At 38.2% G+C, this 24,069-nt stretch overlaps 1 protein-coding gene across 2 annotated transcripts in view; it reads left to right on the top strand.

The window, feature by feature from the left end:
* Window positions 1–14,892: 14,892 nt before the first annotated feature.
* The window catches only part of LOC105438645 (cyclin-C), a 40,209-nt gene continuing 31,032 nt past the window's right edge, over window positions 14,893–24,069 (top strand). The window contains exon 1 of one of the 2 annotated variants that reach the window (XM_030981965.1): window positions 14,893–15,030. In XM_030981965.1, coding sequence (XP_030837825.1) covers window positions 14,999–15,030 — 32 coding nt within the window. In that variant the 5' untranslated portion in view covers window positions 14,893–14,998. Of the gene's footprint in view, window positions 15,031–21,830; window positions 22,414–24,069 lie in introns of those variants that run through there. The other variant, XM_030981966.1, reaches the window with a different exon arrangement.

Here is a 24,069-nt window from a genome sequence, read left to right as displayed (position 1 = left end):
CATAAGTGCCTTTTTTCTTCTCTGGTGAGTGCGTCTTTTCTGGTATAAGAAGTGCCCCATTTTCACCTCTGATAATTACCCTTTGTACTTTGACACGTGCTCCTTTTCTTTTCTAATAAGTGTCTTTATCCCTTTCGTTAAATGTCCCCTTTTCCTTAGATCATTAAAGTGCCCCAAATTTAATGCGACTAAGAGTAATTTCCACCAAAGCTTGCATTATAGATAATATAATTATATGTTACTTATCAAAGGTCTTTTCGGTCTTCCATTATGAGAATGTGCTTTTAACCCCATCAGGTTTGGGATTTTCCTCTATATAGGATGTATTTTTCGCACTCGAGTGAATAAGATGATTTTTATAAAACTGTGTGACAGAAATTATGGGAAACTGCCGAGAAAGACAGATATCTCTATAACATACAACGAGATGTAAAATATACGTGTATGATAAAAGGTTTTTTGTCGGGAGGATGAAAGAACTTTACACCAACTCCGTCGTGGTAAGTGTACACTTATAATTATTACAATTACTCAATAAAAACGGCATGATACTGGCCTTTGTGACAATTGTCATATTTTCGAAACTATTGAACATTTTGTGTTCTCATGCCCTAAATATGAAAGACGGGGGAATCGCATGTTTCGCAGACTTCATGTGACGAATCCTACTAACCTATAAACAAATACTTGGAAAATAAGAAAACTGCTCAATCATTTTAGCATATATAAAATGTACTGGAAGATATAAAGAATTATAAGGGGGGGTGTCGTTATTATTCTTGTGCTTTTCAGAGTGAGAGGAGATGATGGACATACGAAGTCTGAATAAAATAGAATATGGCAGCCGATTAAATGCGCATACTATTAAAATATAAGACACATTATTTATCATTAACTCTATAAATTGAGATAAAAACTTCATAATATTTGTTCCAACCAGTTCTAATATTAAATAACTAACAAATAATGAGTAACGACCACAGAGATTATTCCTCCATACGCCAATAACAAAGGTCAAGGTAAGTCTTTATCTGACACACAGGGCAAGTATATCACAGAAACGTAGAGCAACAAAAGTGAGAGCAAGACGCCCTCATAAACCAAGCTTGGCGGAAATCATCGGAATCGATGGATAGCGCCAATAAACCCAACAACAACAACTTCGACCGGTCTCACAAATCTTAAATTTTTTTCTCGCTCACTTTGCTCGCTCGCAAATGAATGTTCAGACTATGACACCCAGCTGCAAAGTATGATGCTTAAGCAATATCTTGTATAATCTATAAAAAGAAACAATACTGAAATCGTCCCTGGTAATGTAATCACAATTTGGGGCTATATACCAATTTCTACACAATTGTATATTTCCACTTTGAGATTTCCCTTTGTAGGTGCCCCCCCCCACCCCCACTTTGTAAGTCGCTCTGCCACTCCTGCTGGCGCGTTAGCGTCGGGGCACACCATCTTAAATTGTGCGTTTGTGCGCACAGTGGGAAGTCCGAGGGAGAATGTGCCCATGTGCCCCCTATGATGTTGACAAATTTTGGATTTATGAAACTAGATTCGTGCGATTTGGTTAATACTTTTAGGCAAAATTTAAAGGAAAGCCTTCACGGTGAGCATTTTATCATAAACATATGCATAAAATTGAGGGGGATGATTACATAGGCCATCCCCCCTTAATTGGTCAAATATTTTGGGGGATATACAGAGGCGGCGGAGCGACTTCCAAAGTGGGGGGGGCACCAACAAAAAAGGGCACTTTCTGGGAAAAAAGGGCACCTACAAAGGGAAATCTCAAAAGCGAAAATATGCAATTTTTTTAGACATTGGTATATACCCCTAGAATTTAATTACATTATCAGGGATGATTTCAATATTTGTTTCTCTTTATACATCGTATACAATATTGCTTAAGCATCACACCTTGCAGTTGGGTGTGATGGTCGAAAGATTTATATGGGAGCGAGTAAAGCGAGCGAGGAAAAAAATTAAGGTTTGTGAGGTCGCAGTGCGAAAACTACATCTTATAAAGAGGAAAAAAACAATCCTCATCGGGTTATAATAATAAGCACATTCTTATAACAGCAAACTGAAAAGACCTTTGATAAGTAACATAATTATAACATCTATAAATGTGAGCGAGCGTAGCGAGCGAGCTTTGGGAGATATTGCTCTTAGTCGCTTGAAATTAGGGGCACGTTTAATGATGAGAGGAAAAGGGGAGACTTATCAAAGGGATAAGACACCTATTAGAAAATAAAAGGAGCACGTGTCAAAGTACAAAGGGTTATGATTAGAGGTGAAAATGGGCATTTGTCGACGGAAAAGAGGCAACCATCAGATTTTGATAGGGGCATTTATGAAAAAGGGATAGGTTCCTTATAAGAAAGGAAAAGGGGCACGTATCATTGTTAACAAGGTTAATTATCAGAGCTGAAAATGGGCACACACCTTATATGAAAGAGGCACTTATAAGAATGAAAAAGGGGCACTAATAATAAAGGAAAATGTGAATTTGTTGAAAGAAAAGGGGCACCGATCAGATTTTGATAGGGGCATTTATTTGAGGTGAAAGGGGGCTTTTATGAAAAAGCGAAGAGGCACTTATATGAAGGAAAAAGAGCATTTATTAGGAAGGAAAGGGGGCACGTGTCAAAATAAAAAGGGGTGCTATTACAGATGGAAAGAGCACTTATCAGGAGGAAAAGGGGGCACTTGTCGAAATAAAACGAGTATCTCTCAGAATTGAATAGGGTCATTTAAAAGACATGAAAATGGGCACTAGTATGAGAATGAAAAAGGACTATTTTCATAGGTGAAAAGGGGCACTTATTAGAAAGGAAAGGGGGCGCATGTGAAAATATAAGGTGCGCTTATCCGAGTTAAAAAGGGGTAGTTATTAAAAGGGAAAGGGGCGCTTCTTACAAAGGAAAAGGGGCAATTGTCAAAGTAAAGGGGCACCCCTAAGATTTTAATAGGGCAATTATCAGAGGTGAAGGGGGCGCTTAACAAAAGTGAAAAGGGGCGCTTCTCGTACCCGAACAAGGGCACTTACTAGAGATTAAAAAGGGCACTTATGAGAATGGATAATAGACACTTAGTGCAAAGAAAACTGGGAATTTGTCAGGGAAAATAGGTACGTGTCAAAATAAAAGGGGCACATATCAGAGGTGGAAAGGGGAAGGGGCACTTTTAAAAATTAATAGGGGCACTTATCAAAGTAATAGGGGCACTTTTTATGTAAAAAGGGGCGCTTCTTAGAAAGTTAAAGGGGCACTTTTCCTATGGAAAAAGGGGCACTTTTGGGGTACTTGAAAAAGTGGAGGGGGCACTGTGCCCCCCCCCCCTGCCCCCCGGCTCCGCCGCCTCTGGGGATATATCTGATATATTTGATTTGATTTGATTTGCTTTGATTTGATTTGATTTGATTTGATTTGATTTGATTTGATTCGATTCGATTCGATTTTATGTGATTCAGTAAGTATATAATAGGCCTACAGAGGCATACACACGAAAATATGTGACATATAATGCCAAATGTAGAACTTGATAGGATAACCGATGAATATGTGCTATAGGTTCATTTGCAATGTGGTCCAGAGCTTCAGGGACTAAAAGATTCACAGATGTTGGATTTGTTGAATAAAATAAAATAGCTGTAGACAAAACGAACTTGCTCAAAACTACTGAAAATTACTAATTTAATTATATGAACATTTGAATATTGAAAGTATTTGCACATTCTTTTAAGTTTTCTTTTTTATGTTGATTTGATTAATAGGTATTTGATATATAAATAAAACCCTTATTATCCCGATTATCTTTTGCATTACGTCTAGAGAATACAATCATGACGATTGACAATTTGCAATGAATCATTGTCTTTAAGCTTACCCTTATATGAATCTGGGTCGAATGTTGATTGGGTATTTGGTACTGCATGATTAACATGGTAAAAGGAATTCTTGTCTTATTCATTCTACTCTAATTCATTTGCATTACGTTTCATTCATTCTAGTTCTAATGTTTTCTGACTGTTTTCAAGTCAATATTTTTTTTGTCGATCATAGATCTATGTAGCTTGATATCTCATGGTATTTTTTAGGGAGAAGCAACGGCCAAGCGACGATTTCTGAATTGTAGCGACAATCGGTTGCCTTTGATAAACTCATGATAAATTCGTTTAACAGTTGATTCTCCTCGGTTGGTTCTTTTGTTCGGATTATTTGGCGGGGGAGATAGAAGTGAATGGTCTCACGCTAACGACGTTGTTTATTCCTATTTGTTCATCGTCTCTATACGTTGCACTTCGAATAAAAAACACTTTTATTGCTAGGATTCCTGAAATAAATTTCAATTGTTGTTGCACTCTGTAGATTATGATGATGTGTTTGATCTTGCTTTCAATAACAAAACCAAACACATGATAATAATATACTGCATGCATGGGTGCAATTAAGCCAAAGGTGCTATTCGATGTGGCGTACACATGGCAATCACATGGTAGGTAAATGACCATCAGTACTAGGTCTAATAAATTTAAGAAAACTGAATTTGAACGAGGGCAATAGGCTACCCCCCCCCCCTCTCTCTTTCTCTCTCTCTCTCTCTCTCTCTCTCTCTTGCCATTGTCCTTCTTTTAACTCGTGTAGATGTAGTGAGCACATATTTTTTTTTTGGGCCCTCGAAAATTTGCACGTACCCCCCCCCCCCCCCCTTGAGCGCCAGGGGGGGGATCCCTAAAAAGGTCAAATTTACGTGTTTTTACACGTTTTTTTTTCCACCACTGGATCCGCCACTGGGCAAAAGCCGTTGTGAAACAGAAGCCAAGATCAGTAGGCTACATCCCAGTGATGGTGTGGACGGCTTTTAGTCAAAAAGTCAAGTCAAATATTGATCGATTTTCTTCCAAATTTTGATTTGTTATAGCAAAGACAATTCTCTTCAAGCTGATAATAACAATTATAATAATAACTAGATTTGTAATACTTGTTTGGAACAAGTATAGGTGGGCTGATCCAACAAAAAATTGAGACAAAATAAAGGGTACATTTGAAATAGCTTTTTGTCTCAGCTACAACATATTCGGAGTTCAGCGTAAATGAAGCTAAAACGACGTAGATATTGCTCGCGAAAGACGGGAATGTAGAATCAAGTTTTGAGAAAAAGTCATGTCCCATAGAGAATACACGCAAAATGTGAAAAAATTAGCTTGCCTCCTTTAATCGCAAAAATACGCCATGATGCCTTTGTCAAAATGAAAAATTGTGACAACTGGATTTGTAGAGAATTGTCTCAGCTAGAACATATCAAAATTTTAAAGAAAATTAATCAATTTTTAGAAAGATACAATCAATTTTCCAAAAAAATGCTGACGTCATAATAGGCAAATTGAAATTTTGAGTTCGGAGGCCATTATGATGACGTCATGAGTTAATTGAGGGTCAAATGAGACATGAAATCATATCTCTGATTCATACTCGCTCAAAATATGAAAAAAAAAATTGGGGTCACCTTGCATCCTAAAGAGCTATAATGGATTTTGCATAGGCATGTTTTTGCCCATATATGCTATGTATTACAAGAGCTCGCGCGCATTGAAATTTATGTTAAACGGTCGATTATTCAATTATTTATAGTCATAAAGAGACAAACATGGTATCAATTTGTTTGTAAGAATATGTGGAATATTATGAAAGAAAAAAAATGGCGATTCTATGGTGTCTAATAGTTTTACGCGCGAAAACGCGCGCGCATGCGCGTGTGCGCGATTTTTAAAAAAATGCTTAAAATGGCCTAAAACGTATGCAAAATGATTTTGAGACGATTTTGAGCATTTTAAAATTTTGCGCGCGCATTGACGCGCGGACGTACGCGCACGCGCGCGTTATTTGACCTGAAATTGACCGGACGGATATTGACCCTGATCATGATAAATATGAATCAGAAATACCTTTTGGTTATGAAGATATGATCAGGAGTTGATTTTCGTAAAATTTTACAAAATGGCGCCTAGATGACGTCATCAGTGAAGGTCAATGTTGAAAACGTTATTGTGCTTTGTACATATGCCTATACATATGTGTGCCAAATTTCAAATTATTTGATTGAGCCATTTCCAAGTTATCTTGCCAACAAAAAAGTGGTTAGAAATAAGAAAAATATATAATAAATAATAAATAAATAAAAGCAATTCTAACGAAATTATAAGGTGGTCTGTATGTTATACAGCCCACCTGAAAATAATACTTCTAATAATGATACTAGAATAATAGTACTAGTTCTACTACTAGTAGATCTATGATAAGAAGAAGAAGAATAATGATGAATAATAATTAACCAGATGCGGTGATCATAATGTACGGTTGTACCTCACGGACAGATACAGATAATAACTAGATTTGTAATACTTGTTTGGAACAAGTATAGGTGGGCTGATCCAACAAAAAATTGAGACAAAATAAAGGGTACATTTGAAATAGCTTTTTGTCTCAGCTACAACATATTCGGAGTTCAGCGTAAATGAAGCTAAAACGACGTAGATATTGCTCGCGAAAGACGGGAATGTAGAATCAAGTTTTGAGAAAAAGTCATGTCCCATAGAGAATACACGCAAAATGTGAAAAAATTAGCTTGCCTCCTTTAATCGCAAAAATACGCCATGATGCCTTTGTCAAAATGAAAAATTGTGACAACTGGATGTGTAGAGAATTGTCTCAGCTAGAACATATCAAAATTTTAAAGAAAATTAATCAATTTTTAGAAAGATACAATCAATTTTCCAAAAAAATGCTGACGTCATAATAGGCAAATTGAAATTTTGAGTTCGGAGGCCATTATGATGACGTCATGAGTTAATTGAGGGTCAAATGAGACATGAAATCATATCTCTGATTCATACTCGCTCAAAATATGAAAAAAAAATTGGGGTCACCTTGCATCCTAAAGAGCTATAATGGATTTTGCATAGGCATGTTTTTGCCCATATATGCTATGTATTACAAGAGCTCGCGCGCATTGAAATTTATGTTAAACGGTCGATTATTCAATTATTTATAGTCATAAAGAGACAAACATGGTATCAATTTGTTTGTAAGAATATGTGGAATATTATGAAAGAAAAAAAATGGCGATTCTGTGGTGTCTAATAGTTTTACGCGCGAAAACGCGCGCGCATGCGCGTGTGCGCGATTTTTAAAAAAATGCTTAGAATGGCCTAAAACGTATGCAAAATGATTTTGAGACGATTTTGAGCATTTCAAAATTTTGCGCGCGCATTGACGCGCGGACGTACGCGCACGCGCGCGTTATTTGACCTGAAATTGACTGGACGGATATTGACCCTGATCATGATAAATATGAATCAGAAATACCTTTTGGTTATGAAGATATGATCAGGAGTTGATTTTCGTAAAATTTTACAAAATGGCGCCTAGATGACGTCATCAGTGAAGGTCAATGTTGAAAACGTTATTGTGCTTTGTACATATGCCTATACATATGTGTGCCGAATTTCAAGGCATTTGATTGAGCCATTTTCGTGTTATTTTGTTCACAAAAAAGTGGTTAGAAATAAGAAAAATATTTAATAATAATAATAAATAAAGGCAATTCTAACGAAATTATAAGGTGGTCTGTACTATATACAGCCCACCTGATAATGGTAATAATGATAATTATGGTATTAATACTTCAGCTATAATAATAATGATATTTTCAATAATAATTCTGATGATGATAATAAAAATATAAATAACAACAACACCAATTAACATGGCTTAACCCCTTAATTATCATTTTCCTTTTTGTTATCTAATTTTCTTCAATTATTTGCCTTGTCAAATATACCATTATTCATCCTTCAGCCAAATGTTATCTCACAATATTCTTGTAAATTGGGAAGAAAAACTGAAACTATTCTTAGGCGACTACGCCTGGGAGTGTCTGGACTCAACCAAGACCTCTTGCGTTTGGGCATCCACTCCACAGGTTTCTGTGACAGCTGCCCAACATTAGAAACGGTCAGACATTTTTTGATAGAATGTCCAAAGTATATAATAGAAAGGGCCATGCTAATGTCAGAAGTTAATATTTCCAAGGAAGAGGACATTATGATATGTTTACGAAACAGTGACTCTCATGTACAAATGGCAATTTCTCGCTTCGTTTTTAGAACGAAGCGATTATGTAAAAAGTAAAATCAAAAAGAGATAAAAAACAGAAACCGCAATCAATTTGAGCTGAATAGAAGAGAAAATAGGTTTTTTGTGTATAACCTTATGCCTACACCTGTATTAGTGTCTTATTTGAAGTTTTGATCGTATAGACCTATATATCTTATTTAGGCCTCTTTTAATTTAAAAAAAATAATGATTGAAACAATTTAACATTATTTATTTGACCAATCGAAAAACATATCTTAATACATACACACAACTTTAGGGAAGTGGAGAGGAGAGAGAGAGAGAAGGATACATGAAATCTGCTGGGGAAAAAAAAAGCAATTAAAACTTGCTATATCATTACTCGAAAGCATGTCACCCCCCAATGATTATAGTAGTTAAAAGTCATGCGCTATATAAATAATCTCATGAACTAACTCATATAAACTAATAAAGCCCACAAGTGTTTTGCTTATGCAGTTGTCTTTCTCCTAATAAATAAATAAACCCTCTAAACATACAGGTACACGACGCCCCCTTGTCTATGCCAGAGTGACCTAGGTTGAGTTTATCAACCGAGAAGCGTACGGCGTAACATAACTCGCTGGGCTGGTAAGAAGGCATCATAGAAAGGACAGGGCCAGCGTGAGTTGGAACTGTGTGCGGATCGTGGTTTAATTTGAAATAATTTTTTGTTTTTATTTTTTTGTAGACTATGACTAATATTATATTAAAATGAGATTGGAAAAAGAAAGAAAGAAATAATAATTTTACCAAGACATTAAAAGAAAGAGATGCGATGAAATTGGCAACAATAGTCAAATTTGACTAATAGCCATTATAATACCAAACTAACAGTATAGCACGTGCGAGTACGGCATTCAAATTTCCCGCCTTTTCTGGGAGGCCAATCATATGGCGACGGCTTCGGCTCTCTCTGAGCCGGAACTGTCTGTGAGAAGTGAAAGTGATGACGTGTTCAGAGTTGTTACTCATAATCGACCTAGGAAAGGAGAACCTAATCAAAAAAGAAGACGAGAAGAAAGCTAGTGTAGCGGTAGAAAACTTAAACACTAAAACATCAGAATCAGACTCAAACACCACGGTTTATCAAACCCCTTCTCCTGGCAAAGATCCAAAGCAAACAGATTTCAAACTGTTCATTACCCCAATAGACAAAAATAAATCTTTAAAAAATATGAGTCCCATAAAAATCGCACGAGCGATTAAAGATGTGTGTGTAAGTCCCGTGGAATTCATAAAACCTGTTGGCTCTGGATTACTAGTTAAGTGTAAGAACATAAAACAAGTTCGAGCAATCCTACAGTTGGATAATATAGGGAATATTCCCGTCAAAGTGACCGAGGGTGCAAGAGGCGCCAAAGGGGTAATTTACGCCATTCCAATAGAAATGACTGAGGAAGAAATTTTGTCTGAATTAAGAACGCAACAGGTAACAGCGGTTAAAAGAATGACAAAAAGGGTGAAGAATGGAGAAGATAAAGATCAAATGGAAACAAATGAATCAAAGCAGATTCCTCTAACAAGCGTCATCCTGACCTTTAGTACATCCACTCTACCAACATCGATAAGGATGTGCTACCAAATAAAGTTGGTAAAATTATACATTCCCAAAGTAGTCAGGTGCTTCAAGTGCCAAAGATTTGGGCATGGGGCAGCAGCGTGCCGGTCTAACATGAGATGCGTTAGATGTGGCAAAAGCCACAAGTTTGAGGAGTGCGCCAAAAAAGACACCCCGAAATGTGTAAACTGCGGAGGCGAGCATTCTGCTGCTTATAATGGTTGCACACAAGCAAAAAAAGCTAAACAAGTACAACACATCAAAATCACAGAAAAAATCACATATGCACAAGCATCACAAATATGGACAAATAAACAAAATACCCCTCAAACTAACATTGTCACACAAACCTCCCAAATGAGGAAAGAGGAACAAGAAAACACACAAATTAAACCAAGAGTCAGATACGATACCTGGCTCATATGCCATCGCTGCAACCACACAAAACGTACCTCCCGTAACCACCAGCACCCAACAAACTCAAAATGTCTTACCACCTCGAACAACCTCAAAACATCCTTCGAAAATTCCTCGAAAAATCCCACAAAATCCTTCAACAACATCAACAAACTCCACAACAATCACTTCAAAAAAAGACAATGAAAAGAAAGAAAATCCTTCTGTAACCACGAACTTTATAGCTACAGCAAATGATGATCAGATAATTGACTTTATATGTCAATTGATCCTCTCACTCACAGAGGGCAAAACTCTTAAAGAAATAAATAATTTAGTTCTGGTCGCAGCGAAAAGATCGCTGCAGCAAATAAGTAGTGCTAACAATGTTGATAACGATACTTAAAACATTGATGATACTGTTTTCCATACTACAATGGAATGCACAGGGATTACTAGGGCATGGAAAAGAACTTATAAAGTATTTGAACACACACAAACATTGCTATGATTTGATATGTATACAAGAAACATGGTTTCAGGAAAATAGAGTTCTTCAAATTCCTGAATACACATGTCTCCCAAGAAATAGGGAAAATCAGGCGAGGGGAGGATGTGCGATATACGTTCATAATAAAATCAAGTATGAAGGTCCAATGAATGATGTAAATTTAGAAATGCAGCAAGTAAACATACACGCAGGAAATGAAAAGTTATCAATTGTGAACTTTTATAATCCTTGTAAGAAATTAAATGAATATATTATGAATGTGCTATTAAAAGACGTTAATAAAAATGATAAAGTTATTATAGTAGGCGATTTTAACGCTCATGGTACCATGTGGGGAAGTGACAAAACAGACAAGAATGGACAAGTGATAGAACAATTCGTGAATCATCATAATCTAACTGTTTTGAATGATGGCGAAGGAACCAGACTGGATCCACGAACAGGAAAACTGTCATGCTTAGATTTATGTATAACCACTCCTTCACTGGCATGTAGAAGTACTTGGAGAGTCATGGAAAGCCTTTTTGGAAGTGATCACTTCCCAATAAATATCCAAACAACTTTAGACGGGAAAAGCTCTGAATATAAAGATGCTTCAATAAGTAGTGCAGATGATTTTATCTCCTTTAAACATATAAATTTGAAAAAATTTGCTAAGAAATGTGAAGAGATGATTACAAATGATCTCATACTTATAATGATATACAGGAAATATATGATAATTTCATGAAATATTTAAAACTGTGTATAAAAGAAACTGTACCGAAAAGGAGAAATGTCTCTAAAAATCCGGTGCCTTGGTGGACCAAAGAATGTACAGAGAAAATCAAAGAGAGAAATAGAATGTGTAATAAGATGTCACGAAAAATAACTTTTGAAAAGGTAGATGAGTACTTAAAAAAGAAAGCAGAAGCACAGCGTGTGCTCCGCCAAGCAGAACGAAATTACTGGCGAGCATTTTGCACGAAGCTTGATCAGTATATGCCAGAATCTAAGATCTGGGCTTGTATAAAACGGCTGAATGGTGTACTAATAAAAAAAACAAAAAATATGTCAACATTGATTGTAAATAGTAAAGATATTGTCTCCGATCAGGAGAAAGCAAATGCCTTTGGAAATTACTTTCAAAAAATAGGAATAAAAGACAGGGATACTAATAAGGAATTACCGAAGGCACCAAATAATGACATTCATATTTTAAATGTAGATCATGTAATAAATAACCCTTTTTTATAACAGAATTTGAAAAGGCAGTGCAATCGCGAAAAAAGACTGCCCCAGGAAAAGATAATATACCTTACGTTGTTTATGAAAATCTGCCAAAAGCAAACAAAGAAATCATGCTGAACATCATTAACTTAATATGGAAAACCGGGGAAATTCCAATTCAATTAAAGCATTCTATAATAATCCCCATTCTCAAACATGGAAAAGATCCCAGAAATACATCGTCATATAGACCAATCTCTTTAACATCATGTTTTGCCAAAATAATTGAACGAATGATAAAAGAAAGACTACAATGGTATGTTGAAAAGCATGATTTATTACCCAATTTTTTAAGTGGATTTAGGAAAGGTCGTAGTGTGACGGACAATATTGTACAATTAGAAAACGACATCCAAAAGAGTATAAATTGTAATGAACATGTAATAGCGGTTTTCTTGGATGTCGAAAAGGCTTTCGATACAGTTTGGATAAAGGGTCTGGTTTTTAAATTAGCAAAAAATGGAATAGAAGGGAACATGCTGAGATATATAGAAAATTATCTAACAGCACGAACTTTTCAAGTACGAATTGGAAATACAGAATCTAAAACTTATAAAACGCATAACGGGTTACCACAAGGGAGTGTTTTAAGTCCTCTTTTATAAAATATAATGATGGGTGATATACCGACAGACCAAGATGTAAGAATATCTATGTATGCAGATGACTGCGCAATATGGATATCAGGCAGGAACATTGTACATATTACTGAAAAAATACAGAAATATTTGAATCTTTTAAATCGTTGGTTTGAAGAGTGGGGGTTTCGACTCTCACCTGTCAAAACAGTGCCCGTACTTTTTACGAAAAGTTGGAATGCCGTTTTACCGCCTGTTATAGAACTGAATGGAAATGTGTTAATGTACGAAAAATCTCATCGCTTTTTAGGGGTTATATTTGATAAAAGGTTAACTTGGCAACCACATATCGAAAATGTAATCACGAGAAGTAAAAGAAAATTAAATATTTTAAGATGTCTAACTGGAACAAACTGGGGAAGTTCCTCGAAATCACTTATTATGGTGTACAGAGCACTTATAAGGTCTCTTTTTGATTACGGATGTGAGGCGTATGACAGTGCAGCTGCTACCACCAAAAAAGCCATTGACTCTGTCCAATACCAAGCACTGAGGATATGCGCAGGTGCATGGGCTGCCCTTAACCTCCTTAGAATCACTACAGGTGGAAATGGGGGAAATGCCTTTGGATATAAGAAGACAAATGCTTTCAAGTAAATATAGACAAAACATCGAAAGATGGGCGAATCATCCGTTGTTAAAAAACATTGAACCATGTTGGCATTTTGAATACTTGAAGGGGAAAAACGTAAACAAACCTTTTGGATATAGAATACAAAGCAAGCTGGGAAAACGTATAGAAACGATAACCTACTCCCCATTTCCACCATGGTTATTCTACCCTCCGGCAGTGTCAACGGAATTAAGTACTCGAATAAAGAAAACAGATCATCCTACACAACAAAAACAAAGCAGCCTGGAAATCATACATACTAAATGGGCGACTCAATTACATATATACACCGATGGATCAAAAGTACCTGAAAGAGGGACCTCTGCAGCTGCTTTTTACGTCCCTTACTATTCTGTACATCGGAGCAAAAGGTTAGCAAATTTCACCTCTTCGTACAGGGCTGAATTGGCTGCCATCATTTTTGCTCTCAGATGGGTAGATGAATTAGACATTTATGTGGGGGTTGTTATTTTTAGTGATTCACTGAGTGCACTTATTGCATTACAACAACAGAAGGACGAATCTTTTATTCTGGAAATTCTCACCATGACTACTCACTTAAAGAATAAAGGAGTTGATATATATGTAGAGTGGATACCTGGACATTGTGGAATAAAAGGGAACGAGATGGCGGATTTCCACGCAAAGGCCGCATTAGTAAAGAAAATAGAAGTCAATAATAATCTAAATATGTCAGAAATGAAAAGCTTAATTACTACAAGTTCCAAACTCCTTTGGCAAGAAAGGTGGAACAAAACCAACTCGTATTTGAAAACATATCAAAAAGATGTTAATAAACCATATATATGTTCATTAGAGAGACAACATTCAACAATTATTCATCGACTCCGCTTTGGAGTCCTTGGACTTAACCAGGATCTCCTCAGATTGGGAATTCATGCTACATTGCCCTAACTATATTATTGAAAGGGCTATGTTTTTAACAGAAATTAACGAATCCCAACCGGAAAAAATTATGGAATACTTAAAAAAGAGTGAGTCCAGTATACAAAAAGCTATTGTACGGTTCTTTCTCAGAACGAAACGGTTCCCTATCAGGAAGTAATACCTCCCTTGATGAACAGTAAACACTCAGTACATTAAAAATATAATAACATAATGTAATAAGAAAATAAAATAAGAACAGTAAAACATAATACAATATTATAAATATGTTAAATTACACTCAGTACATTAAAAATATAATAATATAATGTAATAAGAAAATAAAATAAGAATAGTAAAACATTATACAAGATTATAATATGCTAAATTACACTCAGTACATTAAAAATATAATAACATATGTAATAAGAACATAAAATAAGAACAGTAAAACATAATACAATATTATAAATATGTTAAATTACACTCAGTACATTAAAAATATAATAACATAATGTATTAAGAAAAGAAAATAAGAAAAAGTAACAACAATGATAAAAGGTATGATAAGATTACTGAATATAGAAGCTTGTGTAGGTGCTATCTTATACATATTTATGTATGGTGTGTATGATATAACAAATAATTTGCACGTACTGTTAAGAAACACTAACAAAGCCCATGAATGTTTTGCTTACGATATTATTTTATGATACTATCTTAAAAGATAGATAAATATAAAACGAAATAAATATATTTTTAAAAAAATCCAAAATTGAGAGATATAACACGTGCCGTAAAGTATTTTGGCGACAATAGTCAAATCACTGACTAATCGCCAATAACTCAAAACACAACAACAACAACATTGGTGAAAAAACCTTGCAGGCGCCGAAAAGGATCTCAATTCGCGTTATTCGAAGACTTGTCGTGAGAAATATGGCAGGAAACTTTTGGCAAAGTTCTCATTGGTAAGTTCTAATTCATTATGGTTAATTTCAATGAGATATATGACACAGAAGTTTGATTTTGGTTAATCTTTCCTCGTCAACTTCAGTTTTCTAAACCAACGGCAACACGCTCATGCAGATATGGGACTAACTCCGGGAAGCTCCGACGCCGATGCCGAAGGCGTCAGTGCAGAGCTTCGGGTGGTGCATCAAAAAACTTTCTAACAGCGGGTTGGGCGACATTATCTCAAAATATGCAAAGGGAGTATAAATTACAATTTTGACTTACTAGGTTGCTCGACTTCTCTGGGCATCTATCCGCCAACTTGAAATTATAATTTGAAGAAGTCTTTGATGGGGAAAAAAAATGAAAAGGGGGGTGATTCTTCATCCTACCCCGACGATTGTGGCGCTTGTTCAGAAACGAATCCAAAACTTGACCCGTAACTCGGGCGTGGAGAAACATACCCAAGTAAAGTTATCTACCGTAATGAGGATCTGAGACATTACGATAGATAACTTCACACAGGCGCGGGCCGCACGCGCCCTCCCGCAACTACCATCGGTATGCACTTGTATTGTGCAGCGGTTTGCCGTGAAACCTGTGAAAAAGTGTATACTAATAGTAATATCATTGTTTTCCCCCCAAAATACTCCAAAAATAACAAGAAAATTGACACGAAACAGGTAATAAACATAACGACTTTTAACTCATGATCTTTATTTGGACATTTAATGAATATTTACTTCATTTTGGGTATGTTTTAGTAGGGTATCTCCACGCTGTAGTTACGACTTACGGGTCAAATTTCGGAAATGTTTCTGAACAAGCGCCGTCATTGTTCCAAAGCACGCCCGACAGTAAAGTCTCCGTTTTTGTTCAGTGATTTTGTTTCTAATTATGTACATTATTTGTTAATACATTATAGGGTAGCGCGCCCGGTATTCGGTCACTTAAGGGGAAATCACTAATATTTTTAATTCATACCTCTTTTATTTGGCAATCTACCCATCAAAAGAAAAGAAAATTATTCCTCTAACAGGATTTTATAGTCACTTAAAATATAGAATAATGATGAGCAAAATATTTCCGAGAGAAGACGGAGCATTTTTCTGCCCAGAATTTGGTCGTGCCAAATAGAATTCGGTCACGCGATTTGTGCATGGTATCTCCGTTGCCAAGGAGCGAAGCGTATTTGCGCACTATTTTCACACAGGCTAATTGCGATAAACCCTATTGGCAATGTAGTGATTCAGCCAGAGCCAATACGGCTCTGGCGGTTAAATGCGCGTAAGTCCCGCATTCGGGCGACACCCGCGGTAGTTTCCGCGGTCGGGTCGATGATTGAGTACATCAGATTGAACCGAGACTACTGCACGTGACATACACTGTTGATTGCTCGTCTCTTCTGTCTCTTCTGTCTACTACTACTAGCAACGTACGTGGAGCTCCACCGGCGACACAACAAGTGCTTCTTGAGACAGACTTCAAGCTGTATAAGTATACAGCCTATGGTAGGACTAATCCTTATTCTAGTAGTTTGTAGCATAATGCGTAATTAACAGTTATTTAGGCCCAGTAAGTTTATATTCCGCTCCGGCACTACAATGGCGTGATCGCTCTTTTTCGGACCTGTTCGGGCAAGTTTGTTTTTTTAGCGCACACATGTTTGAGCCGCCATCTTGTCGGCGTTCACTTGTGTGTTGAAGGGACTTTCTATTTTTGTAATTTCGTTCGTAGGGCCTTGTAAGCTTGTTTTTTCCCCATTAGTGGTTGATTATTGCTGTAGATTAGTAGTTTAGGGACTCGTAGGGTATTTTCAGTGCTGTATTCCGATTTTTGGGTACTCATTTCAGTGATTTGGGGGTGATTTTTGGTGGTCTCACACATGTCCGAGCCGCCATCTTGAATAGGTTCACTTGTGTGTTGAAGGATTTTTTTTTATTTTTGGAACTTTTTTCGTAGGGCCTTATAAGCTCGTATTTTTTCATTTCTTGTCTGCTTAGGGTTGTAGGATAGTTTTTTGGGGACTCGTTGGTATTTTTCCGGCCGTATTTCGATTTTTGGCATCGGTTTCGGTCATTTTTTGTACTTAAATTTGCCCACTTTTTTCTACTCACTAGACTGGTTGTACAGCCGTTTTTTGTAGTTGTGATCCTCTCGCCAGAGTTTTATACTGTGGAGATAATTCCACGGTGTTCTTTTTCGGTGAGGTATAGGGTCGTTTAAGTAGAACTTAGTAGGCTCTAATTAGACTAGTTTCAACCCTCTCGCCGAAGTATTATTACCGTGGAGATAATTCCACGGTGTTTTTCGGTGAGGTATACTATGGGTATAGGGTTGTTTAAGTAGGAGTAGAGTAGTAGTAGTGAGTAGGAGTCATTAAATTAGTTTCAACCCTCTCGCCGAAGTATTATTACCGTGGAGATAATTCCACAGTGTTTTTCGGTGAGGTATACTATGGGTATAGGGTTGTTTAAGTAGGAATTTTTTAGTAAGAAACTAAGTAAGATTATGAAAGAAACTAAGTAAGTTATTAAGTAGGCAATAGGTCTTTCCTGTAAGAAACTGAGTAAGAAACTAAGTAAGTAAGCCAGTATTGTCCTTTAAGAAACTAAGTAAGCAAGAAGTATTTTCCTTGAAGGAACTACGTACGTTAGTAAGTAAGCAAGAAGGAAGGATCGACTAGGTACCTCAGTAAGTGGGATTTTTGACTGTCAAGTCTTGTTTTGTATATCTGTGGATTTGGGGTTAAATCGTGGGTGGTATTTAATTTCACCTTCATTTCATCATTACTAATATTGTACGGCCATCTCGCCGAGCATTATACCGTGGAGATAGTTCCGCGGTGTTTTTCGGTGAGGTATGTTGCCGGTTTAAGTGTAGTCCTTTAGTGTTACTTAGTAGGGTTTAGTTTTGGCCCGCTCGCTGAAGCTGTTCACCGTGGAGATAATTCCACGGTGTTTTTCGGTGAGGTTTAGGGTTCAGTATTTTCCTGTCAGGTACTTAGTAAGCTATTAGGAAACTAAGTAGGGTATTAAGTAAGCAAGAAGGAAGGATTGTTGGTGTATTTAATTTTATCATTTGGCTATTTAATCGTTGCTGATTTAAAGCCGGTTATGGCCTCAGAGAAGGTTAAAGTGAATTATGGGACTGAGGAGGCCTTACTGGCCGTTGTGGATAAAACTAAGTCCCACAAGATTATTAGTTGGAGGGAGCAATGTGGGAGCTTAACTGAGGCATTATTTTTGCAGTGTCCCCGTCTCCATGAAGCCAAGGGGCTGTTACATTTATTTGATTTTGAGCCTTATCAGGCTAAGGACGTTAAGCAGGTACAGCGGGAGGGGACTGAGCAAATCCAGTCTGTCCAGGGTCCTGATCCCGTTCTCCCAACTACAGGTGGAGGCCCAGCTGGGCCTATAGCCGGGTCTGCGGCTGAATCACAGGCTAGGAGCTCGCCGCAACCGGCCGAGCCCTCCCCAGCCGAGCCCTCCGCCGACGATCGGCTTAGGGACGATAGCAGTCTACCTTCCAGGGAACCCCATGTAATAATTACCCCAACAGTTTCCGAAGTGGAGGAGCCGGGGATTTATCAAGTTAGGCAACCCTATCGTTCCCCAACAGTTTCCGAAGTGGAGGAGCCGGGGATTTATCAAGTTAGGCAACCCTATCGTTCCCCAACAGTTTCCGAAGTGGAGGAGCCAGGGATTTATAAAGTTAGGCAACCCTATCGTTCCCCAACAGTTTCCGAAGTGGAGGAGCCGGGGATTTATAAAGTTAGGCAACCCTATCGTTCCCCAACAGTTCCCAAAGGTCGGGATGTTCCCGGGTGTGATACGGTGGAGGAGCCGGGGATTTATCAAGTTAGGCAACCCTATCGTTCCCCAACAGAGTCCAAAGGCCGAGATGTTCCCCGCCCGGCTCCGGCGGCGGACCGGGGGAATGTCAACACCCTTCTCGAGGTTCAAGGGAAGGACATACAATGTAGGCAGTCTGAAGATGGACATGAGTGGAGTGAAGAAAGAACTCGCCAGTTTGAGGACACGCATGGACAACATGGATAGTATGTTGGGGAAGTCTTGAAGACTGTTAAGTCTTTGGAGGTTTCTATGCTGTCCCATGCCTGCTCTCTATCTCCCGTGGCTGAAGTTCCGGAAAACCTGGAGGGGTCGGAGAGCGAGGCCGATCTCCGATCTGGAAACCAAGAGGCCTACAATCGGTGAATACTGGTGTAAATAATGTTAGTGACCCGCCTGACTCTTCGGTCGGTCCCTTTGTCAAGGTAAATAATGTTAGTGACCCGCCTGACTCCTCGGTCGGTCCCTTTGTCAAGGTAAATAATGTTAGTATTAAACCCGCCTGACTCTTCGGTCGGTCCCTTGGTCCAGGTAGTTAATGTTATTGTCGGGGGCAGGGAAAAAATTAATATTTATTTTTCGGGGGCTACTTTTCAAGCTTGCCTGCATGAAAATACCATTCTAAAATTTCTTTTGCATTGAACTCTATACAAATTTACAGGGGCTCTTTTCTGATTTTCGGGGCTCTTTTAGGCATTTAGGGGGCTAATTCGCCCCGAGCCCCCGTGTATTTTTTTCACTGGTCGGGGGGGAGGAGGTAGTGTCGCCAGGACGGCCGTGGTGCCTCCTTCTAGTGGGAAGCGGGTAAGATGCAACGTTGTTGGGAGTCCAGGGCTCCAGAGTAAGGACCTTTCCCTTTTCCAGCCCACCCACAGGCTCCCATTTTGGATTCCTTGGATCGTGTTTGATCGGGGGAAATAACTTGTTTGTCTTAAGTATATATATTATGGTTCACTATCGAAGCCATTCACAACGGCTCGTCCGCAAGGACATGGTGCCGGTTCCATTTTGGATTCCTCGGATCGTGTTTGATCGGGGGAAATATATATATATTTTAGTTCACTTTTGTTTACACTGTTTAATTTCATTGTAAATCGTCCATTCTGAGTTCCTGGACTTTAAGTGCTGATGTTTTTAAACTGAATAGATAACTATGGGATGGATTCCAAGGTAGCTTGCATCCAGAGGGTTTGTATCGCTAGGCGGGCCGTGGTGCCTCCTTTTAGTGTGAAGTGTGAAGCGGGTACCTCGGATTGTGTTGGATCGGGGAAAGGATTTTGATGTTTATGTAATCAATGTAACCGACTCCTATCACCGATTGTCGGGAGAGACTCGGCTTGGGGTAGCTGAGGAAGTGGATGAGTTGCAGCCGGTTGAAGCCGATGGTCCTTTAATCAGACAAGCTACGGCCACGGCTGCAGCTGCTCCGCTTTAAGAGCTGACTAGGAAGCATTCTTTTCACAGGGAGACAGAGCATTCATGTGTGTTTGAGGCCATAAAACGGCCGGCTTTTGATATCTCCCAAGTGACACTACGTGGTACTGGTTCCAATAATAAGTCAGAATATGATCATGTTTTTGGGGAGTAATTCCTCTGGAGTAATTCCTCTGGATCAACAAGAGCCTTTTGGATTTGCTTTATGGTGTTACGGGCCTGGGTGCCCTGAATGATACAAGAGCCTTTTGGATTTGCTTGATGGTGTTACGGGCCTGGGTGCCCTGAATGATACAAGAGCCTTTTGGATTTGCCTGATGGTGTTACGGGCCTGGGTGCCCTGAATGATATCAGGAATTTGCCGGCAGTGGCTATTGTGCCCCCGGGTGCCGAGTGGCCCAGAGAATGTAATCTTATTTTGTTGAAGTGTTTTCACCTTCTATATAATTTTCCATCTGATTTCAGTGATCTGCTTTTATCATTCTAATACTTATATGCACCGTTTGGACTGCCTGTAGGGAGCCGTTTGGCTCTCATGTGGGACTGCCCAGTTTCTGGACATTGTACCATCCAAATGCCCTGGTTAATCCCTTATGTCTGTGCCAAGACGTTTTGCAATTTGTCATTATGTATAACCGGCACGGTAAGGGTTAACTGGTATATTTCTGTTTCTTTATGCCTGTAATGCCCCGGTTAATCCCTTATGCCCGTGCCAGGACTGCTATTTTTTGTCATTTACACGTGACACCGGCACGGTAAGGGTTAACTGGTATATTTCTGTTTCTTTATGTTCTTGATCCCTATATAAAACATTTCCGGGACTTGAATCCTGTTTAGTAGTTAAATGTACCAAGTTAGGGATGCTAGGATATTTCTGGTTCCTTGAACATTCCCGGAGCCAGGTTTTCAGCATTATACACCAGCTGAAATTTCCATGAGTATTTCCTTTCGGAAACGGGTGTTTTGTTGTAGTTTAAATCATGGCTCGTTTGTAACCAGAATGGAAACCATTATGGTTGTGGGATTGACTAGTTATATTATATTATACAAATAATGAATGGTTATGAGTTCAATAGTGCGAATATTTTCATGAGTTGAAAGATTAACATTCTATTCAACGAGGCGTCAGCCGAGTTGAATAGAATTAATGTTAATCTTTCAACGAATGAAAATATTCGCACCATTGAACGAATGAAAAACATTCATTATTTGTTTTATACAACATCGAAGAAGATCTAATAGAACGTTAATCAACAAATTATGCTTTACTCCTTATATTAAAGATAAATTCAAGTTGGATTCAAGCCTTCTCGATTACATTCAGATTGCCTTCGCGTCGATACACGCAGTGATACGCGCGCGCACGACAGAGAGGTACGCAGTCTGCATATAACCAAAAATGCACGGCGCATATAACCAAAAATGCACGACCGTGCAATATACCATCTATTGAATATCATGTGACCAACAATCCTCCAATCAAATGACAGGGATCCACGTAGGTGTTGTATAAAGTTGTATATTTCATGCATCATTATGGCTATGGGATTGACTAGTTATATTATATAGTTGTATATTTCATGCACCATTATGGCTATGGGATTTACATAATATTTTCCGTACCAAATATTGGAATACAGTACTTATTAAGGTAGGATAACGGCGCCCGCCCTCTGGAAAGGCCAAGACTTCACCGGTGCTGGCAGGGAGGGTCCTTGACCCATCCACCAGCGGGAACGGCGTGACCCCGCACTGCGGTACGGGAGTAGTTTTAAGTTAGTTTTAGTTTAGTTTAAGTTAGAAGTAGGCTTTAAACTCATTAAGTAGGGAATAATGTAGTGATTCAGCCAGAGCCAATACGGCTCTGGCGGTTATATGCGCGTAAGTCCCGCATTCGGGCGACACCCGCGGTAGTTTCCGCGGTCGGGTCGATGATTGAGTACATCAGATTGAACCGAGACTACTGCACGGGACATACACTGTTGATTGCTCGTCTCTTCTGTCTCTTCTGTCTACTACTACTAGCAACGTACGTGGAGCTCCACCGGCGACACAACGAGTGCTTCTTGAGACAGACTTCAAGCTGTATATTGTATAAGTATACAGCCTATGGTAGGACTAATCCTTATTCTAGTAGTTTGTAGCATAATGCGTAATTAACAGTTATTTAGGCCCAGTAAGTTTATATTCCGCTCCGGCACTACAGCAAGTTAAGCTATGCTGTAGCGCTTTCTTTCCTTAAAGGAAACCGAACCCCAAGAAATAAGTTTACTTATTCTGAGAGATGTATTATATTATTGCCCATTAATCTACAAGATTCCCCACCAAAGTGTATGAGAGAGGTATAAAGCAAGAATAATGTACAGTTTCTCAGCACGACATGGGCATCGCCATTTTCTTGATAATGTGACGTACTATGCGAAGTCATTTATCAAGTAAATGTACGGTATTCAAATTTATGGATGCTTCTTTCCCAGACGTGTGTGGTGATGAAGCATTTTATTCACCTGCTATTAGGCCATGTAAAATTGATTTCATGTTGATCGTCCCCGCCCGCTTCCTTTTTTCCGCCCGCCTCTTTATATTTGATATTTGATATATTTTCTTTTTATTCAGAAAACAATAATACCATATGCATCTTTTCCACCTTTTCTTCAAATACGCTGTTCAAATATTCTTGTATAAACATACTAAGACTCTAGAAAAAATTGTATTGAAATGTAGAGTGGTTGATATGCTATATGATCGGCGATATGCTGAAGTGAAGCTGCGCTAAAAAATGATGCGATGATGCATGCGCTGCGCATGCATATATCGCATGTATATGCTTGAGTCGAGGAGCTAGCTAGAGATGAGTCGATCGAGTCGACTGATCATCGCATCGCAGATACCTCACGATAGCGCGGCCGCGCTCTAGCGCTGGATTTTACACGCGGCAGCCATCTTGGGAAAAATATCAAATATCAAATAACATGGTACACCCTCCTCCTCTTTTTCAAAAAATCCGGACGATCAACATGTAATCAATTTTACATGGCCTTATATAAATCCTACTACAATTGCCAGAATGCAAATTGCATAAATAAGTTGGTGCTCTTCTGGGGTGAAGGTTTCTCATGAATGAAATAGATTTGTCAACTGCTATAGTGTAGTATTTATAAATGAATTTAGTTACAATTGTTCCCCTGTTATTTATTTGTCACTAAATATAATTTCTATCATCTCAGTTTTTTTTTCATTGAAAAGTAAAGGTTTCTTCATTGATTAGAAAATTCTTTCCCACTAAAGCTTGGTACATGATACATGTACAACTTCAACAGGTACGTCACACTTTCAAGAAAATGGCTGCGCCCATGTCATGCTAAAAGGCATCACATCATGCCAGGAATATCTTCATTTATCTTGTACATTTTCCTAAGGAATATTGTACATCAAAGGGCAGGAATACATTTCATTTTTTAGAATACCTACACTTATTCTTTGGGGTTAATAGGTTTCCTTTAAGTACTGTCTGGAATGTGAATGGGAAGCTAAGATGGACAATGTCTTGTTCTAGATTTTTGTAGGATATTACACAATATGTACAGATTTTTGGTAGAAAGTCTTTCTTTGCATTTGTCCTTTGGCCTCGACAAATATAATTGACATTGTCGTTCATTTTCATCAACAGTGTTCTGATTTTTGGTCTAAATATGAACCCGGCTATGCACTAATTTAATGCCACTAGTCAGATTTACCAGTATTTCAATTTAGGTTAAAGGTAATACA

Source organism: Strongylocentrotus purpuratus, unplaced genomic scaffold, assembly GCF_000002235.5.
Source record: "Strongylocentrotus purpuratus isolate Spur 01 unplaced genomic scaffold, Spur_5.0 spur5_scaffold_12, whole genome shotgun sequence".
Lineage (NCBI taxonomy): Eukaryota > Metazoa > Echinodermata > Echinoidea > Camarodonta > Strongylocentrotidae > Strongylocentrotus > Strongylocentrotus purpuratus.
Note: the sequence above shows the minus strand (reverse complement) of the source record. Positions and strands in the feature narration are given on the sequence as shown.